Source organism: Ictidomys tridecemlineatus, chromosome 1, assembly GCF_052094955.1.
Source record: "Ictidomys tridecemlineatus isolate mIctTri1 chromosome 1, mIctTri1.hap1, whole genome shotgun sequence".
NCBI lineage: Eukaryota > Metazoa > Chordata > Mammalia > Rodentia > Sciuridae > Ictidomys > Ictidomys tridecemlineatus.
Window position 1 is genome coordinate 244,498,550 of NC_135477.1, and position 26,979 is coordinate 244,525,528.

General features: G+C 37.0%; 1 protein-coding gene and 2 pseudogenes across 13 annotated transcripts in view; 1 reads left to right on the forward strand and 2 right to left on the reverse strand.

Moving 5' to 3' along the window:
• Positions 1–26,979, reverse strand: part of Cplane1 (ciliogenesis and planar polarity effector complex subunit 1) — a 140,400-nt gene that overhangs the window by 16,442 nt on the left and 96,979 nt on the right. For 12 of the 13 annotated variants that reach the window (XM_078017589.1, XM_078017599.1, XM_021726574.3 and 9 more), the window contains 8 exons: positions 23,083–23,247; positions 20,351–20,381; positions 19,698–19,829; positions 16,598–16,763; positions 15,007–15,065; positions 14,412–14,579; positions 10,283–10,407; positions 1,569–1,658 (listed from right to left, as the gene is read on the reverse strand). In XM_078017589.1, the coding sequence (XP_077873715.1) occupies positions 1,569–1,658; positions 10,283–10,407; positions 14,412–14,579; positions 15,007–15,065; positions 16,598–16,763; positions 19,698–19,829; positions 20,351–20,381; positions 23,083–23,247 (936 nt within the window). Of the gene's footprint in view, positions 1–1,568; positions 1,659–10,282; positions 10,408–14,411; positions 14,580–15,006; positions 15,066–15,715; positions 15,765–16,597; positions 16,764–19,697; positions 19,830–20,350; positions 20,382–23,082; positions 23,248–26,979 lie in introns of those variants that run through there. The other variant, XR_013424144.1, reaches the window with a different exon arrangement.
• LOC144365564 (AP-1 complex subunit sigma-2 pseudogene) lies at positions 3,401–5,258 on the forward strand (annotated as a pseudogene).
• Positions 10,344–14,399, reverse strand: LOC101971123 (raftlin pseudogene; annotated as a pseudogene).

Below are 26,979 nucleotides of genomic sequence, written 5' to 3' on the forward strand. Positions count from 1 at the left end.
CAGCATTGCAAAGCACAAACAAACTAAAAATCTTGTTTCTCTTGCCGTACTTGTGTCAATTAGTGGGCCACAGTCTAGTCAGCACTCAAGCCAGAAACCCAGAGTTATACTCATTTTTTTTTCTCTCAGAGGTAGGCTACCGCTGGACAATGATCAAATACCTCATGCACTTCTATCTCTGAAGCTTTCATAAAAATACAATATAAACAGGGCACAGTTGCACACTCCTGTAATCCCAGATACCTGGGAGGCTGAGGCAACAGGATCACAAGTTTAAGGCCAGTCTTGGCAACTTAGATCCTGTCTCAAATTTTTAAAAAATAAGAAATGTTGAAGATGTACCTTACTGGTACTAGATTCAATCCCTAGTAAACACACACACACACACACACACACACACACACACACACACATACATTTACATATAATTTCCACTGCTTTTAAGGACAACATTGGGGACATTTTATCTGATGTACTAAACATTGTTAGATAGTTGCTTAGAAAATAATTTAAAAATTACCAATGGGCTGGGAATGTAGCTCAGGTAGTAGAGTGCTTGCTTGCATGTACAAGGCCCTGGGTTCAATCCCTAGCACACACACACAAAAAGATTACGGAGTACTCTAAACTAGAAAATATTCTATAAAAGATTAAAATAAGAAACTGAAAGAAAAAAACATCTAGCCTGGGATTATAAAATTAAAAGCACAGAAAATTAGGCTACTAGGATTCAAAGTGATCCTAATAACTAAAAAGCTTAGGTTTTAATGCATTCATGTGGAAATAATGGGAAAAGAATCAAATAGAACATTGAGAAAATACAGCCATTCACATTAAGAACTTGATGAATGAGTTGAACATCAGATTGGAAATAGCTGAAGAGAAATGTAGTAAACTGGAAGATCTGCAATGAAGAGGTATCGCAGAGAAAAAGGCAGTTCTTTTCTTTAAATGTGGATAACTACAGACCTCATTAGATGAGTGTGGGGATTAAGTGAGATCATGTATATAAGGTGTTAACAAATTGGCAGAATAAGCACTCTTTGTTTTTTTTTTTTAAATTTATGGGCACTCAACCAGTAGAGCCACATGCCCCCCATCACAATTTTGTATTTTATTTGGAGACAGGGTCTCACTGAGTTGCTAAGTGCCTCACCTTTGCTGAAGCTGGCTTTGCAAACTGTTAACTACTACTACTTTTATTGTCCTAAGGAGATCTGAAGGTCCCTGGACTTCTCTGTGCCTCATTGTGCTCAGCTGTAGGATTGGGATAGCAGTACCCTGCCTATCTGCCACAGTTCTTATGTACATTCTGTTAGAGCCTGTATTTTGTAGGTGAGAAAAGTGAGACTTATATAAATGGAATTGCAACTCTTGTCCATGGTTACCAAGTCAACAGTGAATTAGGATTTCATACAAATAAACTTTCCAAAGCCTTATCTCTGAAACACATCCTCCTGTAACTACACCCTTCAACCAGAAATCTACATTTGAAATTTCTAAGTCTGATTTGGGGTTATTTAAAATTTACTATTAAATTTAAGAACGTTCTATTCTTTATTCCTTACCTGTTGGGAAGGTAACTGGAGACTGCACAGCCTTTCTTAGTGCCTCTTTGGCTCCACCAGCTCTTTTCTCTATGGGGAAATTGGCAGCTCCTATAAAATCAGACACAATTTTTGTAGTTTAATAAGAATATGATTTTTCACACATCATAGTCTTAAGTTCTTTGAGGATAGAAACCTTCTGGAAGTTCTGATTCTGTTCAACAAGCCTTGCTTATAGTAGGTGCCCAATCAATATTGGTTGATCCAGGGGCTGGGGATGTGGCTCAAGCAGTAGCGTGCGGCCTGGCATGCATGCGGCCGGGTTCGATCCTCAGCATCACATACAAACAACGATATTGTGTCTGCCGAAAACTAAAAAATAAATATTAAAATTCTCTCTCTCTCTCTCTAAAGAAAAAAATGTTAAAAAAAATATTGGTTGATCTGAACCAAGAAAGCAAAGTAAAGGTATGTCAAGCGTTGGGGTTGTGGCTCAGTGGTAGACACCTGCCTGGTATGTGTGAGGCACTGGATTTGATCCTCAGTACCACATAAAAATAAATAAATAAAGTTATTGTGTCTATCTACAACTAAAAAAAAACATATATATGTGTACATATATGTATATATGAATGAGAGTTATTTTTTTAAAAAGTAAGACAAAGGAAGAGGGGAAACTGAACTTTGTTACTTGATATCCAAGAGCACAACTATGATCATTTTTCAAATGGCAAATGTGTTTCAATGACATCTCTAGCAACTGGAAAACCCAAGAGCACAATAGCCTACTAGCAGTAAACACTCAGATAAAATGTCAAGTTAAGGGGCTGGGGTTGTGGCACAGTGGTAGAGTGCTTACCTAGCAAGTGCAAGGTCCTGGGTTCAATCCCCAGCACAACATAAAAATAAATAAATAAAACAAAGGTATTGTGTCTAACCGCAACTAAAAAATAAATATTTAAATAAGTGTCAAGTTAAAATTTAGCAAGAGAATAATTAAGGTTTCTTAAACTCAAAGATTAATAGTAACCATTTGCCAAACATTACTTATAATCCTCAATGACTCTCAAGTAGGTTTCTTTCATTCATTCATTCATTCATTTATAGATGGGGTTGGCCTTGAACTCCCAGACTCAAGTGATCCTCCAGCCTCCCACACACTGGAACTACAGGCATACAATATGGCATCAAATGATATAGGTTTGAAAACAATTTTTTTTTCATGTTACTAGAGATTAAACCCAGGGGAGCTTTACCACTGAGCCATATCCTCAGCTCTTTTCATTTTTTATTTTAAGACAGGGTCTCGCTAAGTTGCCATGTCAAGTTGGTGAAAATGGCCTCAAAATTTTGATCTTCCTGCCTCAGCCTCCCAAATTGCTGAGACTACAACTGGTGTGCACCATGACGCCTGGTTAAATGTGGTAGATTTCAAAGAGACCATCTGAGGATATAAAATAGGCAGCAGAACTAGGAAATGAATCTAGGTCTTGATTCTAAAACCTAGAACTTCATTAAAGTGACAGTTAAGCTGGGATAATAGTTGGGCACATGGTAGTATTGTTGACGCTGTATAAATGCTATGGTACCCTCAATTAATATCTTTGAACATAATTTATTTACATTTAGCTATTTTTAGGTCAATCAAAGCTAAATAGCCATTTTTCATTTAGCCAATTATCCAAGTATTTCATTTGTTCCATGTAAGGGGTGGTACAAAGAGGAGGAAGAGAGTGTTACTATACTCTAGCATGGTTCACAACATTTTATAAGAAACTATAGCGTAAGACTTATTGTGGGCTTCTTTTCCTCAGCAAGGCGACAGGGGCTTCCCCTCAGCCGCCGCCGCCCCCGCCCCCGCCGGCCGAGCCAGCGGCCGCCATGCAGTTTATGTTGCTTTTTAGTCGTCAGGGAAAGCTTCGACTGCAGAAATGGTATGTCCCACTCTCAGACAAAGAGAAGAAAAAGATCACAAGAGAACTTGTTCAAACCGTTTTAGCACGGAAACCTAAAATGTGCAGCTTCCTTGAGTGGCGAGATCTGAAGATTGTTTATAAAAGATATGCTAGTCTGTATTTTTGCTGCGCTATTGAGGATCAGGACAATGAACTAATTACCCTGGAAATAATTCATCGTTATGTGGAATTACTTGACAAGTATTTTGGCAGTGTGTGTGAACTTGATATCATCTTTAATTTTGAGAAGGCTTATTTTATTTTGGATGAGTTTCTTTTGGGAGGGGAAGTTCAGGAAACATCCAAGAAAAATGTCCTTAAAGCAATTGAGCAGGCTGATCTAGTACAGGAGCCACGTCATGAATATTTTAATGTCCCTGTGTACTAAATGACTACTCATCGAGTATGCAGAATTTCACAGAGGAAATAGAGAGCTGATATACTTATGAAAGAAAATATCCTCAGCTTGCTGACTATCTTGTAAAAATAATAGAACATTTCAGAACCAGTACCATTACAATTGTATTTTTTTCCTGTTTGCATTTCTCTTTCCTGTTTTATTTCATTCTATATATGATCTTGATATAATTTATTCCTGTTCACAACTGATTTAAATTCTTCTGACAAAGTATGATCTGTGAATGTTTTAAGTAATATTTCATCTTCAACACATGCATGTTACTATTAATGAACCATTTGTGATTAATCTTATAAGAGGAAAACATGGCAATCATTATTGTTTACCAAAGAGACTATGGCTGAATTACTCTGTCAAAATAAGCAGTGCCATAATATTTAGTTGTTCAGTCTTCAATTGTTGAAGGGGGGGGGAACTATAGTGTGATTGTATTGCAGACTGAGTTAAAATGTTCTAATGTATCACATAAAAGGGTATGTGGAAATAATACAATAAAATAAAATTAATTTGTACTAGTATATAATATTCAAAGTTAAAATATTCAGTTAAGAAATTTTGTAGTGCCACATTTATTGAATCACATTTATGCGATATAATGATATTGAACTATCAGAAAGCTGTGTCAGAAAAGTCTCTTCTGCACTATTGCTCAGTGGAAAGCCCTTTCCAAGTATTAATACTGAGCTAATATAGTTCAGAAATTCCAATACTGTTCAATACTTAAAGTTTATATTTTACTATTAATAGTTTTCTAATATATTAAGTCTACATTTAAATACGTAGTGCTTTGTTAATTATGGCTTTATATTTCTGAATACTAAAATTTTTAACATTGATCACTATTGTACATGTTTTTAATAAAATATGTAGCATATTTTATCATAAAAGGAAAAGTACCAAATCATTCATTATTTTAATCTAGAGAATTTAAAGACTGAGTTAAGTAAGTTTTCATTACACAATAACTTCAAATGATACTCAAACTAGTTTATCACTGAAAGAAAACCTACCAGGAAACTTTGTATTAGGCAGGTAACAAATCAGTTATTTCCATTCTTACCATGCTTGCTGTAATACACTACATTTGAAGCACTGGGAAACATTGATCTTTCATTTCCATTTTTTTCCCCTTCATCCCTCCCCCTGCCCTGCAACATGTTATTCATCTGGTTTTAATGCTGCATAAATATGCATTGTCTCATGCCTGTTTGCTTTGGATGCTGTGTGCTGAGCTGTAACAAGATGTTGCTTTTGTTATCTGTATACAGCTGCTTGCTTGAAATCAGTAGATTCTGAAATAGCTTTTCTTGCATGTCTAAAATAAAAGTATTGCATGTACTTTGAAAAAAAAAAAAAAGACTTATTGTACCTCTTCCAGAGGGGCATAAACATGTTATTAAGGATTCAGAGACAGAAAAATAACTATTTTAGCTACCATTTACCACTAATCTTCACAGCAAACATGCAAGTTAAATATTAGCTTCAATTCAGAAATAATAATGCAGAATTTAAACAGAATATATCAGATTGGAAGAACTAAACAAGAGTAAGGATGCGTTTAAGACACAGAAGTGAGACACTATGAGTGTGAAAGTATAAGGGAGAATTTCAAATAAGGAATGTGAGTTCAAAAGCATAGCAGGTGGCTGGAAAATGAACATAGATTATAAAAGGAAAGGAGTCAGGAATACTTGGAAGATGGCCTGAGGCCAGGAAGGGTCTATACATATCTCTGAGCTTGTAGCAGATCACCTCACCTGGTATATTCAGCAAGAGCAGGTGGACCAAAAATTGGCTGAGGACACACTACACAGTCAAGAGTGCAGGGTGGGAGCTGAGGATATAGCTCAGTTGGCAGAGCGCTTGCCTTGCATGCACAGGCCCTGGGTTCGATCCCCAGCACCATCAAAAAAAAAAAAAAAAAGTGCAAGGTAATAATGAAGAATTTTCATGGGGCAGATATGAGAGGAAGACACATTTCCATGTATTCCAAGACTTCCCTCAGATATTAAAAAATCATAGTAACTATAGAAAACATTCCACTGCTGTCATGTATTTAAAAAAAATAAAATCAATGACAGATAAAAAAATAATAATGATAAATAAAGGCTAGGATGTAAAAAAAAAAAATAAGTGTCTGTTTCAGGACTAAGGTTGTGGCTCAGTGGTTGAGCGCTCGACTAGCTCATGCAAGGCCCTGGGTTCAATCCTCAGCACCACATAAAAATAAATAAATAAAATAAATGTATTGTGTCCAACTACAACTATAAAATAAATATTTAAAAAAGAAATGTCTGTTTCATTCATTTGCTCATTTATTAATTGGTGTGTTGTGTGTGTGTGTGTGTGAACTTCTTTGAGTTCTTTACATATTGTGGATATTAATCCTGTGTCAAAAGAATAGCTAGCAAAGATTTTTCTCCCATCCTGTGGGTTCTCTCTTCACATTCTTGTTTCCTTTGATATGCAGAGGCTTTTTAATTTGATGTCTTCCCATTTATTAACTCTTGGTATTATTTCCTTTAGGAATCCTATTGAGAAAGTCATTGCCTGTGCCTACATGTTGGAATGTTGACCTTATGTTTCTTCAAGGATTTTTGTGATTGATTTTTGTGTGAAGAAGCTCATTGGTATTTTGATGCGGATTATACTGAATCTGTACATTGTTTTTGGTAGTATAGCCATTTTAACAATGTTAATTCTGCCTACCCATGAATATGGGAGGTCTTTTCATCATTTTTTGTCTTCCTCATTTTCACTCTTCAATGTTTCTATAGTTTTTATTGCCCAGACCTTTCACCTCCTTGTGAAAGGAGATTTATTCTTCAGTATTTTTTTCTTTTTCGAATGGTATTATTTTCCTGATTTCTTTCTCAGCAGATTAATTATCGGTATAATGAAAATCTAATGATTTTTGAGTCTTTTCACATTTTTTATTGGAGTCTTATAGTTGTACATAATGATGGGGGAAAGCTATTGATTTCTATACGCTGATTTTCTAATCTGCTACTTTACTAAATTTGTTTATTAACTCTAATAGTCTACTAATGGGGCTTTTTTGAGCTTCTAAATACACAATCATATCATGCACAAACAGTGATAATTTGACTTCTTCCTTTCCTATTTTTATCCCTTATTTCCTTCTCTTGCCTACTGCTCTGGCTAGAACTTCTACTACTATATTAAATAAGAATGGTGGGAGTAGAAAACCACACATCCTTATCTTGTTCTGGATTTAAAAGGAAATGCTTTTAGTTTTTCTCCATTCACTCTGATGTTGGCTTTCGACTTGTTATATATAGCCTTGGTGATATTGAAGTAGATTCCTTCTATCTCCACTTTAGTTAGTGTTTTTATCGTGAATGCATGCTGAATTTTGTCAAAAGCTTCCTCTGCATCTACTGAGATGACTAAGTGATTTTTTGTCCTTAATTCTATTTTGTGATGAATTACATTTATTGATTTGTGTATGTTAAACCATGCTTACTATTAGGTCGGTGGCAGTGACTTGGTGGCGAGTTAGTGGCAACTTAGAACAAAGCAGCCCTCACCGGAAAAGAACAATCAGCCAGATCTCCTGACTAACACCTGTCAATCAGCAGGGCCCCCTGGCCAATCCTGGAGTTCAGTCAACTCCCCTGACCAACTCCAAGGGGGCAAGGGACCCTAGAAACACCTTTTCCTGTCCCAAGCCCTTCCCTTTCTGCTGTAAGCCCCATAAAAGTCCAGTCTGGTCGAGCTTCCATGCTGTTTCTCCTCAGACCCTTCTCCTGTCCCCTCTGTGGGTCTGATCGAGTTCCGCCCGGGAGTGATATCTCAATAAAGCCTGTTCAGCAGCCCTTTTAAATCACTCCCGGGCGGTGAGGGCTGCTTTGTTCTAAGTTGCCACTAAGTGGCCACCAAGTCGCTGCCACCGACCTAACACATCCCTGGAAAGGAACCAAATTGGCAATGTTGAATACAATTTGCTAACATTTTATTAAGATTTATGCATCTAGGGGCTGTGGCTCTGGCTCAGTGGTAGAGTGCTTGCCTCAAATGTGTGAGGCACTGGGTTCAATTCTCAGCACCATATATAAATAAATGAATAAAATAAAGGTCCATCAACAACTAAACAAATATTTTTTAAAAAGATTTTTGCATCTATGTTCATCAGGGATACCAGTTTATAGTTTCCTTTCCTTGATGTGTTCTTATTGGTTTAAGTATGAGTTTGACACTGGCTTCATATAATGAATTTGGAACTGTTCCATCCCTTTCTATTTCATGGAATAATTTGAGAAGCACTGCCTATCCATGAATATGGGAAGTCTTTTCATCATCTTGATGTTAGTTTTTTTTTAAATATTTATTTTTTAGTTGTAGCTGGACACAACACCTTCATTTTATTTATTTATTTTTATGTGGTGCTGAGGATCAAACCCAGGGCTTCGCTCGCACATGCTAGGTGAGCGCTCTACCATTGAGCCATAACCCCAGCCCTTGATGTTAGTTTTTATTTAATTGTCTGGTAGAATTCAGCTGAGAATATATCTGGTCCTGGGTTTTTCTTTGTTGAAAGGCTTTTTATTACTGCTTCTATCACATTGCTAGTTACTGGTTGGTTTAGATTTTCTGTGTTCTCTTGATTCAATTTTGGCAGGTCTCGTGTGTAGAAATGTATTCATATCTTCTAAGTCTTTCAATTTATTGGAGTATAAATTTTCAAAGTATTCCCTTAGTGATCTTTGGGTACCTGTGATGTCTGGTGATTTCTACTTTTTAATTTCTAATTTTATTAATTTGGGTCTTCTCTCTTTTTTGGGGGGGGGTTATTTTGGCTAAGGGCTTATCAATCTTGTTTATCTCTTCAAAGAACCAACTCTCCATTTCATTGATCCTTTGAATGTTTTTATTGTTAATTTCACAGATTTTTACTTTGATCTTAATTATTTCCTTCTTTCTATTGTCTTGGCTTGTTCTTTTTCACGAATCTTAAGATATACCACTCGGTTATTTATGATCTTTCTGATTTTCCTATGCAGCCACTCATATTTGTAAATTGATTTCTTAGAACTGCCTTCATAGTGTCCAGAGGTTCTGGTATATTGCGTAACTATTACTGCTTCATTATAGGAACTTTTATATATGTGTAATAAGAATTGTAATGCATTCCACTGCTGTTGTATATTTAAAAAAAATAAAATCAATAAAAGATTAAAAGAAAAAGAATTTTTAAATTTGTTCCCTGGTATGAAATAAAATTAAAAAACAGAGGGACAGTATTTTCTATCTTGAAATTTTAGTTTAAAACGAACAGTGCGTTTTCTTACTATAATTCAATCAAAAGCAAGAGATACCAGGCACAGTGGAACATACCTTTAATTCAACTCACTCAAGAGGCTGAGGCAAGAGGATCACAAATTTGAGGCCTGCCTCAGCAACTTAATGAGAACTTGTCTCAAAATAAAAAGGGGGTAGGGATGTAGCTCAGTAGCAAAGCACTCCCGGTTTAATCCCAACTTACCCTCCTCCAAAAAAAAGCAGGAGTTAACCAAAGATTTTTATCAAAAGGATTAGAATTTGTGGTATTTCAATTTTCTGAAAGGAGGCAGCATATAGAGATGTATAAACCCTAGACCCAGTTTGGGATTAAATACTGGCTCTACTATTTCCTAGCTTGTTATTTAAGCATCCTCTACCTTGGTTTTCTCATCTTTAAAATGGGAACATAATAGTACCTATGTCACAGGGTTGTAATTAGAGCATAAAAAGAACCTGGAATATAATTTAGTTATTAAACATTTTCAGTTGTATACATTTGTACTATATGTTAACTATCAGTATATCCTTTTAATATGTAATCATTCTACAAATAAATATGTTTTACTTTAGGAATCAAAACCCAATTCAAATATGGTAAAATTAACTAAGGAAAGGTTAGCAATGAATAACAGGTATATCTTCAAATATGGGAAAGGATGCCCAAAGGTAAAAATATACTATTTCAATGTGAGCTTCTTTTCATTCCTCTTTTAAGACATGGCCATTCTATAACTACCAAAGCTTGAGTTGAACAAATGTCTACTTTAGTCAGAAATACAAATAAAAGACTCCCAAATAAACTACCTCTAATCCACTGACTGTTCAAATTATATTATGAAAAGGCCACTAGTTAAAAAAGATTTATAGGGCCTTCCCATTTCAAAGCAACAGAACAAAATCCTGGTACAGCTAAGTCTTTATCTATCCCTTGCATTCTATTGATATCAGCATTCTTTGTTACTAAGATTTATAGCTTTTGCTGATGAAAACACAACTGTGGAAACAAGAAGGAAAAATAGGTCCAAAGTACACAAAATTAAAAAAGCTTTAAGTCTTACCACATCGCCAATGTGAATCTTGAGATGGTTCAAGTGTTTTCCCTTTATGGGTATGACTTGATTTTGAAATACATTTGACTTTTCCAGGTTGATTTATCAGAAAATTATGTCCATGGTGATACTCTCTACAACAGAAATTACACAGTAACTATTATCCCTAATATCTCATATAAGTGACATTTTTTAATATCTCAAAAATCCCAAATTATAGCCCAGATTAATACATGCACTTGACACTCCTTTTTTTTGTACCTCAGTGTTATTTTAAGATTAAAAAAAATTAGTTGTAGATGGACACAATACCTTAATTTTTATGTGGTGCTGAGGATTGAACCAAATGCCTCACACTTGCCAGGCAAGCACTCTACCACTGAGCTACAACCCCAGATCCTCAGGATTACATGATGACTCTCAAGAAATTATCTGTTTTATATCATACCTCAAAACCTTGTTCATTTGTTTCAAAGAGATTATTTTTAGTTCTCTCTCTACCCATTTTAAATTCTCCATATATTTACCAGTTACTTAGTATTTGATCCCCTACTTTATTCTAGAAAAGACACAAGGGGAATATTTGGCATTTTAAATAAACTCCAAAATACAAATGCAAATGATCTGATTATGTTTGGGTCTGTGTTGGTAGCACTTCCTGTAGGCTCTTATTAATGTTCATAATTCTAATTACAAAATTTGTCAAATATGGTATCTTTTTACTACCAGATGATTTATTGCTATAAGTAACTAAACAAGAAAGAGAAGAGATAGGCTGTTGTTTCAGTCAAGACAGTTGGCATTCTCTCTCCAAGGTCTGCCAGATGTGTCTACTCAAAGCCTTAACAATTCTTTCTGAACAGTATAAACATGAGACCCAGCATACCTGGGTAACAACTGGGCCAATTATACACTAATTAAAATAGCACATAATGAGGGCACCCAACCAGGCAGGATGCCCTGAACTGACAGAAGTAACATATATTCATAGGATGTTTTGAATACAAAACCTTAAAATTTTTTTTTATATTAATACTAACACAGAACACTTTTAAACATTCTTCAAGAATAGGTACACAAAGAATTACCTCTTTATTTCCGAATTCCCAGCACCTAGGACTGTTTTGAGAAAAGCCAGAAGGCTGAGCACCTCCCCTTCCCAATGATGTCACTTTCTTTGCCAGAGCAGCAAGGTCTAGCTGGAGAAGAGAACCCACAGGGCTCCAGGGGGTGGTTAAAAGTCACCAGGCAGCTGCTGTGCAAAGCAGCAGGGGATGGACGCTGTCCTGGCAGGGTAGGAAGGGAACAGCAACTTTGGTTGGACCCAGGGATCCATGGATTTGACCCCAATGTGCCCTGGTGGTCCTGTGGGATTGTCCTAGGCACTGGATGGTCCAGACCATCCCTGAGGAAGAGTGGTGGAGCCAGGGCTGGGCCTCTAACCCTGGGGTCTAAAGGAAGTAACCTCACCCAGCATCATAACACAGGGACATTCGGCTGCCTTCCAATCAGATGTGCAGAAACCAACACTGTCAGAGACAGGTCCTGGGAGAGGCTGGTGAGTTCACAAGGAAAGGTCAAGCCAAGCCAAAGGGTAGCACACAACACTAGGGCAAACCAGGTGCTGGCAAGATGCCTAGGGTTTGCCAGTTCAACTAGCTTTATTGCAAACTGCCGAGACTCAGGTTCTTCTGCTGGAGCAGGCTTTCCAACAACTTCCTCTGCACCCCCATTCCCAGCATCCTCTCCAGGACTGGAGTGCTGAGGGCCACTGGGCCCCTGGCAAGGCTGACAGGACCATTCTGCACAGCCTCATACTCCACAAGACCCCACCCACATAGCTGGCAGGGGCCATCTCTTCTTCCCTGACCTCTTGAATGGGGATGTTAACCTCCTTGGAGACCCCATCTTCCTGCTGCCTACCCAGCACACAATTTCCCACATTTCTGTCTTTGGAGAACTGGTCTTCTAAACTCTAATTTTCTTCTGTTAGTCATTTGTCTCTGACACCATGTTTACCTTTGGGTTTCCTCAGCTGCGCATTTCTTTTTAGGAGAATTGCCACTGAAACTTTAATTCCCTCTTCATTTTCTGAAGTAGATACGGTCTCTGAAGTAAGACAGTCGGCTTGGTGGATACGCTCCCTTCCCTGGTAGACTTGACAATGTGAGTTGGTAGCACACAGGTGAGCTGCCAGCCTTAGGATGCCCATGAGTTCAGCAGAGTCATGCAGTCAATTTGAATCTCCATGCCTTCCAGGGCCATCCATTGTTTAACAACAATAGCATCATAGCCCTGTCTGCTTTTGCTAACTTCTGTACAAACAGCTTCAAAGATGAATACTACATCAGTCAAACTGTATAAGGAATCATCCACCATTCCAAGGTGGAAGAGTAAATTCACCAGGACTCCTTTCTAGAAGTGGTCACTCATGTGCTCCAACCAGTTGGCATCCAAACTCCTCGCTATCTGGCCATTCTTGGAGACCACAGAAAAGAATACTGATGGGATAGTATTGCCAGCACTTCTGATAGCTCTTCAGTTTGTTGAAAGGGCAAAAATCTCCATTTTCCTAGAGAGGAGCCTTGTATGTGTGTCCATCCACTGTTGGGCTCATCCCCTATGGGGAAAATCCTACACCCTCTCCAGAGGATAAGCTGGGCTCCTTGGTGAAAGGCAGCTCCCCTGTGTGGCCTGCGCTGGGCTCTGGGTTCCCATCTACCCCTGTGGGAGCACCACACACGTCTGCAGCCCCTGGCTTCTCATCCTCAGTGATGCATGGTTTCCACATACCTTTATCACCACTCTGGCATCTGTTGCGCCATTGGCAGTGGGTGCAAGAGGGCTGCTGCCTGCTGAGTTCACAGGGGAGTGATACTGAGGAATGACACAGCAAACTCCAGGCCCCGACTTGCAGCCTCCTGGACCTTCATAATAAACTCTGGGATGATATTTTATCTGTCAGATGGTCTAACGAGGAACAGCAATCTAATTTGAAGATGTAACCTTCATTGTGAAGATGAGTCTTCTGAGATCTGTCAGTTTTCTTGACCGAGATTGGCCCTAAATGTGTGCTGGAGGGGCATCTTTTCCTACCTGTGAATGGGCTGCCCAAAGGGGTGCAGGGTGGCCAGGGAGAACCCCTGCTGGTACAGCTCCAGGAGCTGGGCCGGCAGGTCCCTCAAGGAGGCCAGCCTCACTGCTGAGGACCACGGGAGCTCCACAACATTCAGAGTTGTGAACTACAGGAGGCGGTACTCATAGGCCACATCCACCTTGTTTTCTACCTGAGGCCTCTTCAAAGGTGAATAAATATTCCCAGGCCATTCCTCGTAGCACTTCCCTAACTTGTTTAATCCACAGCCCATTTCAGCAGATTTTGCAACTGGTGGTGGAGAAGGCGCAGGCTGGGTTCCCTGAGACAGTGTGTTGTGTCCTGGGAGGAAAGCGGGTGGCGGGGCAGAGGGGGATGGCACTGCCTGCTCACATATCAGTACCTCAGGTTATTGGTGCATGTGTCCCTCCCCAAAGCCTAAGGCTTACGTGCTCCCGCTCACTAAAGGTGAGTGCTGCCAATTCATGTCCACCACATGGATTACCAACAGATACAACTTTGCATGTTTGTTAGCCATATACGAGAAATTTTACACTTGGGTACATTAGCACTTTCAATTAATTTCTGCTTAACAACTTATACCCAAACCTACTGTCTGTGATTAAGCTTGTGTAGCAAGCTGATGGGAGCTGGCTGCTCCTACCAGAATGAAGATGACAGGTAGAGAAACAGGGAGATAGCAATCAGGAGGCAAATTAGAGAGACAAATCTTAACAGAAACTAAAAAAAAAAAGAAGACAGTACTGGACAGATATGAAATGTCACACTTCAGGTATACTGAAGTGCTTTGTTACAGCTTAGTTAGAAACTGAATGCCATTTTTGCCTTTTTCCTTTGGTGATTCTATACATTTTTAAAGACCTCATAATTAAGAAGCTATTTTGTTCTTTACTCTATCATCATAATTCTAAGCAGGGTAGATGCAAATACACTGAGCTTGAATCACAAAAGAGATATTTTTTTTTTTTTTTTAAACTAGGTCCAATGTTATTTTTCCAAATAATATGGTGAATTGTGTCTTACCTCCTTGGAGAAGGGCAGCACTGCTGTCCCGAATGCCAAGCAGTGCTGGGTTTGTTAGGAGATGGTTTCTGTGCAGTTACTGGCAGTTGTACTGATTCTGATAACAGTTCATTCATCAGACTGTATGCTTGTGTGATTCGCCGACTGTAGTGGTCAGAGAGCAGCACCCTTTTAGATAAAGAATTAAACACCATTTATTTAAAAAGTCACTTTTAGTTCTTATTTCCAGAAGGAACACAGTACTTTTGTTTTTCTTAGAACTTTTCAAATCCCTCTAATCATCAGATTTCTTAAAACCATTAGGAAGTAGAGTATATTATTAAAGATATTTGTAGTTATGGTCTTGAGGGTATTTCCCAAATACACATACATATCTGATTTGGGAGAGACAGCACAACAGAAATGAAAGTCATAAAAACTGTATGGTGCCAATAATATTTGAAAGCAAATTTCTAAAAAGGGTACTGAGTCTAATTATTTTCTTTACAATGATATCTCCCACAATTTTCTGTTTATTGACAAGAAGACAATTATGAAAATAAATTCCTAAGAATTATCTACCAGAAAATGCTCAGGATATAGCTTCCAAGCTTACCTATCTTTCTCATGCTTCATCTTTTGTCTCAGCCTGATTTCCTTTGAAGTCATGTAAAACTGCATAAGAAATATTCAGTTAATTCATTATTCTTCAGTCCAAAAAAACCATTAGACATAATTCTACTATTTAGAAAATAGTACAAAATGAGGCCATATTTGATAAAACTTTCTATCCTAAAGCAAAACATAAAAATGTTAAATTAAAACATCATATAATTAAATGGAATGCAAAATGTATTTTACTAGTTATATTTTTTTGACAGAGGACATCCTACAGCTGCAATTACGGTGGAAGAAAAGAACATTTTAGGGATATAGACACTTTAACTTCATCTTTAGTCTGGTGATTAATTTCACCAATAGCTTGGTTGAAAAAGCAGAAAGAGACACTCATTTAAAATCATTTTAATACTGTCAAATATTTACCAAAAGCCTACTGTAATGAGTTTGCTATAATTTATAAATTTTTCAAAATTATATGTCAGAAGGCAAACTGAGACAAATGTCAAATATATATATATATTCCAGAACATGAAGAATTATTATTGTAAGACTAGGATGGAGCTCAGTGGGAGAATGCTTGCTTTAACATGTGCAAGGTCCAAGGTTTGATCCCCAGCATGGAATAAGAATAAGAGGAAGAGGAAAAAGAAGAGAAAAATAAGACAGGTAAGTAAAATACATTCTTTAAATAATAGTTCACCTACTTTTACATCATATGGAGTTTAAATGGGGCAACCTTATCTGGAAAATAAACTTACATCATTTGTTAATAATGCTTTAAAAATGAAGTGCTATCATGTTTTATTTCAAATTGCAAAGGGATAAACTGTAATCTAACTATAATCTAAATGTGATTTTCACAGTAATGTGGTTATCAAACACTACTTTTTTTTTTGGTAGCAGGAATTGAACCCAATGGCATTTAACCACTGAGCCACATCCCCAGCCCTTTTTAATATTTTATTTAGAGACAGCGTCTCACTGAGTTGCTTAGGGTTGCTCTAAATTGTTTTGAACTTGTGATTCTCCTGTTTCAGCCTCCCAAGCTTCTGGGATCAAACACTACTTTGTTTTACCTTCTAAAGAAAAACTATTCCTGACCTGAACATGGGGATGCCCGTATTTCAGGGCTCAGTAAATAAATGCTAACAGTTTAAAGGCATTTAAAACACACACACACACAGATGACTGCTCTGCTGGTACATGATTAGATCATAATTTTATTCTTTGCAGAAAACAAGTTTAAAAATGGCTTTAACACACATATAATCCATTATTTAACTGCTACTCACTCTCAATGCAAAAGATACACAATCACTCAACCTCATTTGTTTAAAATATTAAAGTCATAATTAACTTGAGGGAAAAAGAATATTTAATATAGATCAACAGAATATAGTTTGCACAATATCCTGCTATACTTTGCTAATGTAATTTCTCAACTTTTCCTGGCATAAGTAAAATGTTGACTTTTCATCCGCCCAATAAAAAAAGAATCTAAACTATGCTAATTTTTTAAAATATTTGCCAGAAAAAAATCTAGACGTTGTATAATAATTCCATTACCCTTGATACTACAGACTTACTGGATTGCTTCTGGCACAGAAGGGATCATGTTCTTGCCCTCTCTTTTCTGCCAGCTGATTTAAGTACTCTGCCATTCTTTCTTTTCGTTTTCTTTTCATCCAGGCTCGAATCTCTCTTCTCTCCTTCTCAGTTCTTTGTGGACATCTGCCAGAAGAATGCTGAATCCTGTGAAATTTAATGAGCAAGGCATCATTGGCTTTTAAATTTGTTGTGTAGGTAAGAACTACCACAACTTAATAGTAGTATTCGTTTGAAAAGACATTGCCCTGTCTTGAAAGTAATGTACACTTATGGTCTCTAATCAACTTGTTCCAGTCTCATTCCCACAACTCCAGAGAAAATGGTCTCAGAAAGTTCACCAACAATTCTCTGAAACACTTGCTTTAAATGTTATATTTAAACAGCTTTTCCCTCTTTAAACTGTCTTACCTGGATCTTTTCTTACTCAAAACACTACATAGCCTCCTGTCATCTCTGCTCACCACTTCAATATTGATGCCTTAAAGGTTCTGTTTTGGACTTCCTTATCTACCATTCAGTTCCTGGACCATCTCAACCACTTCTTTTTTTTTGTACTTTCTAATTTTTTTCATTTGTTCTTTTTAGTTATACATGACAGTAGAATGAACTCTGGCAAGTCAACCACTTCTAAAACCTACACACACAGGTAAGTTCCAAGCTGCTGCTTTTCTGGATCTACTCCCATCTTCAGGTCCATGCCACACGTCTCACAATCTGGCTGAGTTAATGACTAAGTATGGCAGGAATATACTGGCTGGTTCATTTCTGAAATACGGGTGACTCCATGGGTGACATGGCTTGAGGCCATGATCTAGCTGAAATATTCTTAAAATGGCGCTGGCATTCTAAAACCCTATCTCCCTAATTCTCTTTTCCTTCTTTCCTCACAAACATCTCCCAAAACAAATCTCTTACACATCAATCCCATCTTGGCTTCTGCTTCTTGGAGGATCTGAACTAACATAAGTTGTACTTTGGGTAGTCTGAGAAAACAGGGGATAGATGGTAGTGTGTGAAAAAGACACTATACTAGATGGAAGCTGGGTCACAGATACAGACAATGTGGTTTATTCTGAACACTTGCTTAACGAGTTTGGCTCTTGGGATGTGCCAGGAAGGATTCCCAATAAAATCCTAGGCACTGAGTCTAATCAATTGCTAGTAGACAACATGTCACATGTGTTGTCACAACCTGTTGCTTGAGGAATTATGTTATGTCCTTTGTGACTCCACTGGGAGAGGATTCTGGGAAGCCTGTGGAATTTTTTCCTGGTTTTCCCTGGAATTTATCTAATGTACCTTTTCCCTTTGCTGACTTTGCTTTCAACCTTCTTGTTGAAAATTCATATTTTATATTCCATATTTGTGGCCACAAATATGACTAAACACTGTGAGCTCTCCTAACAAAATGCTGACCCTAAGAGTGATCTTGGGAACCCTCAATTTCAGAGCAGATCTACATCTGCACTGCAGTCTGATAGCTGGTCCCCACATTTCATGGCTCCCTTTTCTTTTCCTTCACAGGCATTTTCCAAACAAAGCTCTTCCTTATCTAAATCCCACCTTGGCATCCGTCAGAGGGCTTACAGTTGATATTAGCAAGTGAATGTTATCCTGGAACTTTACATCTAAAACTACATTTTCCAATTTGCTAAAGAAATTATCATCAGTCATGTAAGAAAACCTATCATCCTTACCTCCTGACAGCCTCCAGTGTTTATCTACCCTGTGACCTACACTCTCCATTTTGATTCACCTCATCTCTGGCCTCTGGAAGTAAGTCATTCATCTGGCTCCCAGGTCTAGCTGATGATAACCTGCTGCTGAGCTCTGCTGCCAATAGTCAAGCCAGCTTAGTGCTTCTGTCCCCACACAAGCTAGTCCCACTCCCTTCCAATGAACTTAGCTACATACATCTGACTCCTTGCCCTTTGTTGACCATATCTTTGCATATTTCTGTCTGTAATATCCCGTCTTACAGTTACCAGTCATTAGCAGAATACAATTTCTATTAATCCTGAGATACGAATCAAATTCCGAAACTGGTGACTCTGCTTTCTGACTGACCTTTTTTCCCTGAGCTCCCATAGCACACTGACAGAACTCGATCCTACATTTATATCCTTTCAAGAGTAGAAACCAAATATTATTTTTATATAATTTTAGAAAAAACAAAGAACTATTAGAGTTAACTAAATCCATTAGTTTAGGAAGTTAGGGTCTAACATGGTCTTGATATAAGGTAATAATATAGTAGATAAATTATTTAACAAAAATAATCTTTTTTTCTAAATAATTTTAAGTTATAGATGGACAGAATACCTTTATTTATTCATCTTTATGTGGTGCTGAGAATGGAACCCAGGGCCTGACACATGCTAGGTGAGCACTCTACCACTGAGCCACAACCCCAGCCCTTCTTTCTTATTTTTTAATTTATTGTGTTGTTTTCTTTTAATAGTCTTGTAAGTTTGATGATAACACACTGTACTTTCACTGAAGTAATAAGTAGAATTATATCTAAAACAGATAAGGTTGACTGTTTTCTATGAAGCAACTAAGGGGTATAAAGGAAAATAAAGGTGAGCGAGCTTTTATTCCATCCAGGAAGGGTTGCATGGAAAAGTATTTTAACCTAATGTTCTATAGAAAGGCTACTGCAAAAGTAACCTAAGGGTTAGTATTTTGGATAAAATGCCATGAAGTAAACCATTAATTACTTTTAATAAGAAACAGCATTCATTCTATGTTGTACTTACAGTGATTAGACCTGAGAAAAACTCTCCAGAATATAGATGTGCTCTGTTAGTTAAGTACAAAGTACACTTTGGGGAACATGGAGGAATGGCATACATCACAAAAATTATTTAGGTAGAAAAACTCCTAAACTTCAAATTTGTTTAATAAAAATTACATTGAAATGTGGCAAACTATTTACATTCCTAAATCAGAAACATTTTGAATGGGTTAAAAAGTAATTCTTTAGTGGCTAAATGCCAGCTTAGCATGCCAGAACCCAGTGGTCCATTCGTAGCACCAAAACAACCACAAAAAGGATTCTTAGTGAGTCCAGATTACCTGGAGATACTCCTTGCTTGTTGTTCTGTTAAACCAAGCTCTTTACTGGAAACTCCGCCTCTAGTTATAAGATCATTGATAATGTCTGCAATGTCAGTCAATCCAGCCATCTGGAGTGGATCTACTGAAATACTTCAATTGCAAATGAAATTTGACAAACAGAAACATTTAAGCATTTACAAATTAATTACTTAGGAAAAAACAAATACAAAAAACTATGCCATTCAAGAGCATAAATAGACACAAAATGATACGTCTACTTTTCCTTCTATTTCTATAATTCTGGTGTCTCCCACAAACACCAACTCATCAACAACTGATGACTTTGTAGGTACTCTTAAAAAAAAAACAACAATTTTAGGCCCAGGAGAAAACCTCTATGGGTCTTGTCTGTTCAAATTTAATACATACTGAGTAAAAGAAAATGTAGCAAATGTAGCCTATTGTATTGTAATTACCTGTGTTGAAACAGCAAGGGATGTAACAACATTTCTCAGAACATTCCATTCCCAATAGAAATTTATTATATTTCATTAAACTTCAAAAAGATGTATAATATATAAGTTCACATTCAAAGGACAACAAAATTTCCAGGACACATACTCATACTCAAATTTTAAGTAAAATAAAGAACTACTTCTTAAAATATTTACCTTTCAAATAATTCATCACGGTTATTCACACCTAAAAAAAAAAGGAAACATTAATAAAAGTTACACATATTGGAAAATATCTAATTTAAACCCAAGAAGATATTTACTTGGAAGAATAGGATCCAAAGAATGATTTTTAAGCCTTGCCCAATATAAACTAAGTATCTCTAATGCAAAACATTTAATCTATTTAAACCTTCTACAATTTTAATCTGAAATATAATTAAATTAATTAGGGAAAATGTTCTGACATCTCATCTCAAAAAAGTTTCCTTGTTAAGATTTTTTAGAGCTCTTCGCAATGGCACACACCTGTAATCCCAGTGACTCATGAGGCTGAGGCAAGATCGAGAGTTCAAAGCCAGCCTAGGAAATGTGCCAAGGCCTAAACTACTCAGTGAGACCCTGTCTCTAAATAAAATATAAAAAAGGGATAGGGATGTGGCTTCGTGGTTAAGTGCCTCTGGGTTAAATCCTCGGTTACCTGCCCCCTCCCACCCCCACACACCCCAAAAGATTTTATTAGACTAAGAGTAACTAAACTTCTCCTCAAACTTAGGCATCCACATGGGTTTTTTTGTTTGTGTGTTTGTTGTTTTTTTTATGTGTGTATGGTGGGGTACTAGGGCCTGAACCCAAGGGTACTCTACCACTGAGCTTTATTTCCAGCCCTTTTTTATTTTTGAGACATGGTCTTCCTAAATTGTCCAGGCTGGTCTTGAACTTGTAATCTTCCTGCCTTAGCCTCCTCAGTCATGTTTGTTTGTTTGTTTGTTTGTTTTGGGGGTAGCTGTAGATGGACAGATGCCTTTATTTATTTTTATTCGGTGCTAAGGAATGAGCCCAGTGCCTCACACACGCTAGGCAAGCACCCTGCCACTGAGTTATAGCCCTAGCCCATGAATCGTAATTTTAATATGAAAGAATTTTGCTTTCTTGAGCACATATTGTTCTATTTATTAATCTCCAATTCTTTTATCTTTGTTTTCAGGGTCTGGGCACTTGTGAGTTCTTAATAGTAATTCATTAAATTTAGCTAAGAGGGAAATACTTCCTATAAATGTAAAAGAAAAAGTTCCATTAAAGAAACATCCCCCCCCACCCCCGCTGTACTGGGGACTGAAGCCAAGGGCACTCTACCACTGAGCCTCATCCCCTTCCTTTTTTATTTTTTCCTTTGACACAGGGTCTCACTGAGGTTGACCTCAAACCTTGCGATCTCTCGCCTTGGCCTCCGGAGTCACTGGGATTACAGATAGGCACCATCACACCTAGCCAGGAGATACTTTCTATAGGTGTTTGAGTGGCCCCTGCAGATCTACTCATGAAGAAAGCTTGAAGGATTCCCTCCATCAACTGGCTGGATGAGGAAAGTGAGATCTTAGTCAAGACGGTAACCTCTCATGTTAAAGGCTGAAGTTTTAGTTAACAAACATAAGTAACAAGTTGCTCTTCCTTCCGTTAGTAGCCAGTGACCACAAGCTCTCAGCCACAGCAGCTACAAACTTGACAAACCTTGCCAAGCGGGGAGAGTTTAGTTCTTGTAATCATTGCTGCAAAAAGAGAATGCGCCTTTGCAGGACTCCAAAGCACTTTGGTAATGAGCACAACTTAACTGAACAGCCTCAAGTTTAACTGAGGGCTGCTGATCCCTGACAAAGATCATCCTCAATGAGTTAAGAAAAATCAGTTATTGTGAAAGAAAAAAAGTATACAAGAGCAAAAAAGTATTATATTCAAATGAATACCTTTAAAAGTAACTACATATGGGTATTCTATCCTTACTTCATTTTCAAACCATTTTTGGAATTATTCCCAAAGTGATTGATTGACTTTACTGGTGATTTACTAAACAAAATCAACTTTATTCCTTGGTAATTATAATTCTTTATTTTTTATTCCAAATGGAGACACTCAGACTGATAACTTACTTCACTTACCACAAAGTACCTCTGAATATCTAATGGCTGTTACCAAAAACATTTGTTAGTAAAAATACTCAGAAGAATGTGCTAAGAAATGGAAGTTAGCTAGCTGCAAAAGAGGAAATCTATACTATTTTTTGATCAATAATGCCAGATGACAACTTTGGAGGAAATACCCATTAGGACATCTAAATTCTTTACTTTAATAGAGAAAAATATTTAATTTTTCCATCTTTATGTGGGTTGTATGGTAAATACTATGTCTTATTATTTATAGGACAAAATATATTTGTTTGTTCTAAAAAATAACACTTTTAATTTAATTACAACCTCCAAATGAAAAGGAGCAAAAAGTGGCACTAAATCTTTCTAAGCCTCAATATCCTAAACTATAAAATGGGGAGAATATAAAATCTACTTCATAGGCTTAACTCAGCATCCAAGCATACAAAACAGCAGTGTCTGGCACATGATAAGAGGCCCTAGAAATGACAAACACTATTTTGTTCTCAGTTAAAACTCAAGTTCTGACAACTGGCAGTTTGAATTTCTCGACTTTTGTAAAAACAACAGTAATTCCAGTTGTTATATATTTAGCATGAATACATTCACAGAAGTATAATACACAGTTGAAGCATATCTTATGAAGTTCTTCATGTGAGTAGCACAAATTTTAACTTCCTTCTCCCGAAAATAAGTATTACAAAATGCCTTCACAAATCCTTCATGACTATATTCCCAGTATACAGTTCAGAAACATAATGGAAAATAAAAGTGTGTATAAATGAAAAAAGTGAAGAACATTACCAGGTGAAGGAGTGTTCTGGTCAATGGAAAGACTGACAGCTGAATCAGCAGAAAGGAACACAGAAGTTTTTGGACTAGAATGATTTTCCATTACTGAAAATGCAGCTTCTGAAGTCTCATCTTTGTCACTTCTATCTTCCTCATCCATACGAGTCAGGAAATTCACTAATGCAGAATACGTGTTACAATTAAAATGGTAGGAGGAAACAAACACATGGAAAAAATATAACAATTAATAACACTTTCAAAGGACAACACAAATATACTGGACATTTGCAATGTATTATTCAGATCACTTTCTACAGTATAATGAACTAATTTAATATGAAATCTAAAATGAGAATTTTCTCATATGAAGAATAATTATATTTAAGAAAGCACAGAAGCCACAATAAAGGAAAAGATAGATTAAAAAAATAGAAATTATAGATATTAAAAATGAAGCGACAAGAATTAAAATCATAATGAATAGGTGAAAAAGCAATGATGACACAGCAGAGGAGAGAATTAGCAAACTAGAAGACAAATCTGAGGAAATCACCATGAGATGAAGAGGCAGAAATCATGAGAGTGCTTTAAAAAATAGGAAGAGAATGAGAAGGTCCAACATACTTGTATTTGTTTATTGGTATATTATAATTATGCATAATAGTGGGATTCACTTTGTCATAACCATACATGTGCATAACATAATTTGGTCAATTTTTTAACCTAATCCCTTCTCTTTTCCTCCCCACTTCCTGCCTGCTCTACTTTACTAATCTCCTTTCTACTATTATTTTGATTAGTATATTATAATATATAAATAAGAGGGATTTACTGCAGCACATTAGTACATGGACATATCATAATTTGATAGATTACATTCCCCAGTATTCCCTCAAGCCCTCCCCTTCTCTCTCCCTCTCTATTGCCTTTCTATTCTCTGTTGGTCTCCATTATTCTAATAGTGTTTTTAGAAGACAGAGTAAAATAATGGGGTGGAAGCAATACCCCAAAGATAATGGATGAAAATTGAAGATAAATAAAATGAAATACACATCTAGACATGCTGTATCAAAAAAGCAAAATAAATAGAATTTTTTTAAAGTGATCAGAGATAAATGAACAGCAGGTAGAATGACAGCACATAGGTAGTGTAAATTCAGCCATTAGGAATGTCAGTATATAATACGATAATACCAAAAGGACTTAAAATAAGCATATTACAGTGCCAGCTCAATTCACAATAGCTAAACTGTGGAAGCAACCTAGACGCCCTTTAGGGCATCTCATATGAAGAATAATTACATTTAAGAAAGCATAGAAAAATAGAATACGTACATCATCTACAGATTAATGGATTAAATAAATGTGATACACACACATGGAATACTCCTCAGCCTTAAAGAAGAATGAAATTATGGCATTTGTCGGTAAATGGATGGAGCTGGAGAATATCATCCTAAGCGAAATAAACCAGTCTCCAAAAAACAGAAACCAAATATCTCTGATATATGGATGCTAATTTTTCCAGAGCCATCCATGGGTTATGTGTGGACTACACCAGTATTGTAGCCTCTCATAGGAACACCTGGTATTTGGGAACTTCCCCTGGCAATCCCACAGGATAAGATTGCCCAAATATATGTGAATTTCTATTCAGCTCTGTCTGGTCCCACACAGCACCAGAGATGGGATGACCTGCTGCAGCCACACAGCCTCTCAGAGATGGGTGTGACCTGCCAAGATGCCAATCAACCTGCTGACTCTAAGACATCAGGAAGCAAGACTCCACCCCTGAAACCTTATCCATGCCTTTGATGTACCCCCTTAAATAAACCACGGGAGACATTTTCTAATTGTCCAGCTCCAGCTCCTGTATGGGTTGGATCTATCAGGTGCTCTGCTTCAAAACTCTCTTTGACTCTGTGTCTTTTGTTCTTCACTGATTCTGACTTATTTTCTCCAGTGGCTTATACCCTCTCCCTGGCAAGGTGCTGGCAGCCTCCCCATACTAATTCACAATGTTGGGGAACCTAGGGAAGAATAGTTACTTTAGAGTAACTATTTAGAGTAGAGGGGAGTGAAGGGAGGGGAGAGGGTTAGGGTTAGGAAAGATAGGAGAATGAATCAGACATTATCATCCTGTATGCATATGTAACTGTACAACTGGTGGGACTGTACATCACGAACCACCAGAAGAATGAGAAATTATATTCCATTACATATAATGTGTCAAACTGCATTCTACTGTCATGTATAACTAATTAAAACAAATTAAAAAAATTAAAGCACACACACGAAACAAACAAACAAACAAACAAATGCTAAGGGAAATTCTAAAGTTAGAATCCCAGAATTCTATAACTCAGTTATAAGTTACCACAAAAAATTTACAATAAAATTAAAGTTATTTTCAAAGATTGAGAATTTACCACTCACAGACTATAGATGAAATAACAAAGGAAAGAAGAAGGAAATGGAATTCTTTTTTTTTTTTAAAGAGAGAGTGAGAGAGGGGAGAGAGAGAGAGAGAGAGAGAGAGAGAGAGAGAGAGAGAGAGAGAGAGAGAGAGAGAGAATTTTTAATATTTATTTTTTAGTTCTCGGCGGACACAACATCTTTGTTGGTATGTGGTGCTGAGGATCGAACCCGGGCCGCACGCATGCCAGGCGAGCGCGCTACCGCTTGAGCCACATCCCCAGCCCAAAATGGAATTCTTAAAGTAGATGCAAGAAGCAGCTTCGGGCAAAGCAGAGAATAGAAAATGCCCAAGTGCATCTGGCATGTTATTTCATAAAGCTTGTATCTTATTTTTACATATTTACATTATTTAAATTAAGAAAAGTTTTAAATGAGTACTTGTGGGCAAAAAAACTGACATGTTCAAAAACTCCTAAAGAAGCACTGACTAAATAGACAAGCGGGACCAAATGAGAGGGTTTAAAACCAGTACAGATTTAAGTTATTTAAAAAACAGTATCAGAGTATATCAAGGGAACAAATCATGTTAAAGACTCATAAGTCCTTATATTGCTTGGGAAGTAGATACATTTACCTTAATTTTTAACTCAGTATGAAACAATTACTAAAAGAATAGAAATCAAAAGTATAATTTCTGAACCAGTGGAGGGAGAAGAATGTGATAACTTAATCCAATAAAAGGCAAGAAAGGAAAGAAAACAATAAAGGAAAAAGGCTCTTTAACCCAGCACAGTGGTGCATGCCTATAGTCCCAGCTCCTTGTAAGACTGAGGTGGAAGGATCATTTGAGCTCAGGAGTTTGAGTACAGCCTAGACAACAGATGTAAGACTGCAGGGTGTGGGGGCATGCTAAACAGGAAGCACCAAAGATTTTAGAAGTAAGCACAAATATGGCAAAAAATACAATAAATGAACACTGATTATACTTGCCAATTAAAGAAACAAGATTGTCTAATTACTTAAAGGAATAAAATATAGTTATATGCTGGACACAACTACAACATAATTACATGCTTAAAAGTAAGGGGATGTCCAATTTATAGGACATTCAATGGAGCAAGGCACATATTATTAGATGATACCACACAGGCTCAATTAGCAAAATCCAGATTCTGACAAATACTTCAAGACCTATATCCTCAGTTCTTCAATGAATACACTGCAAAGGGGAAAAAACAACAGAGAATGGGAACCTAGAAGGGAAAAGAGACTTGCATAGAAGCTATCAGCCCTACTTGGAATCCCACTAGAACAAAGAAACTAGCTTTAAAAATAAAACAATTGGCAACATTTGAACCTTGATTAGGTTCATCTTAATGTGAAAATGTTGTTCTGAAGGAATAAAACATTATCATGCCTATGCCTAAAAAGGGAACTTCATCTTTGAGAGATACATCTAAAATATTTATGGATAAAATAATGTGCTGTCTA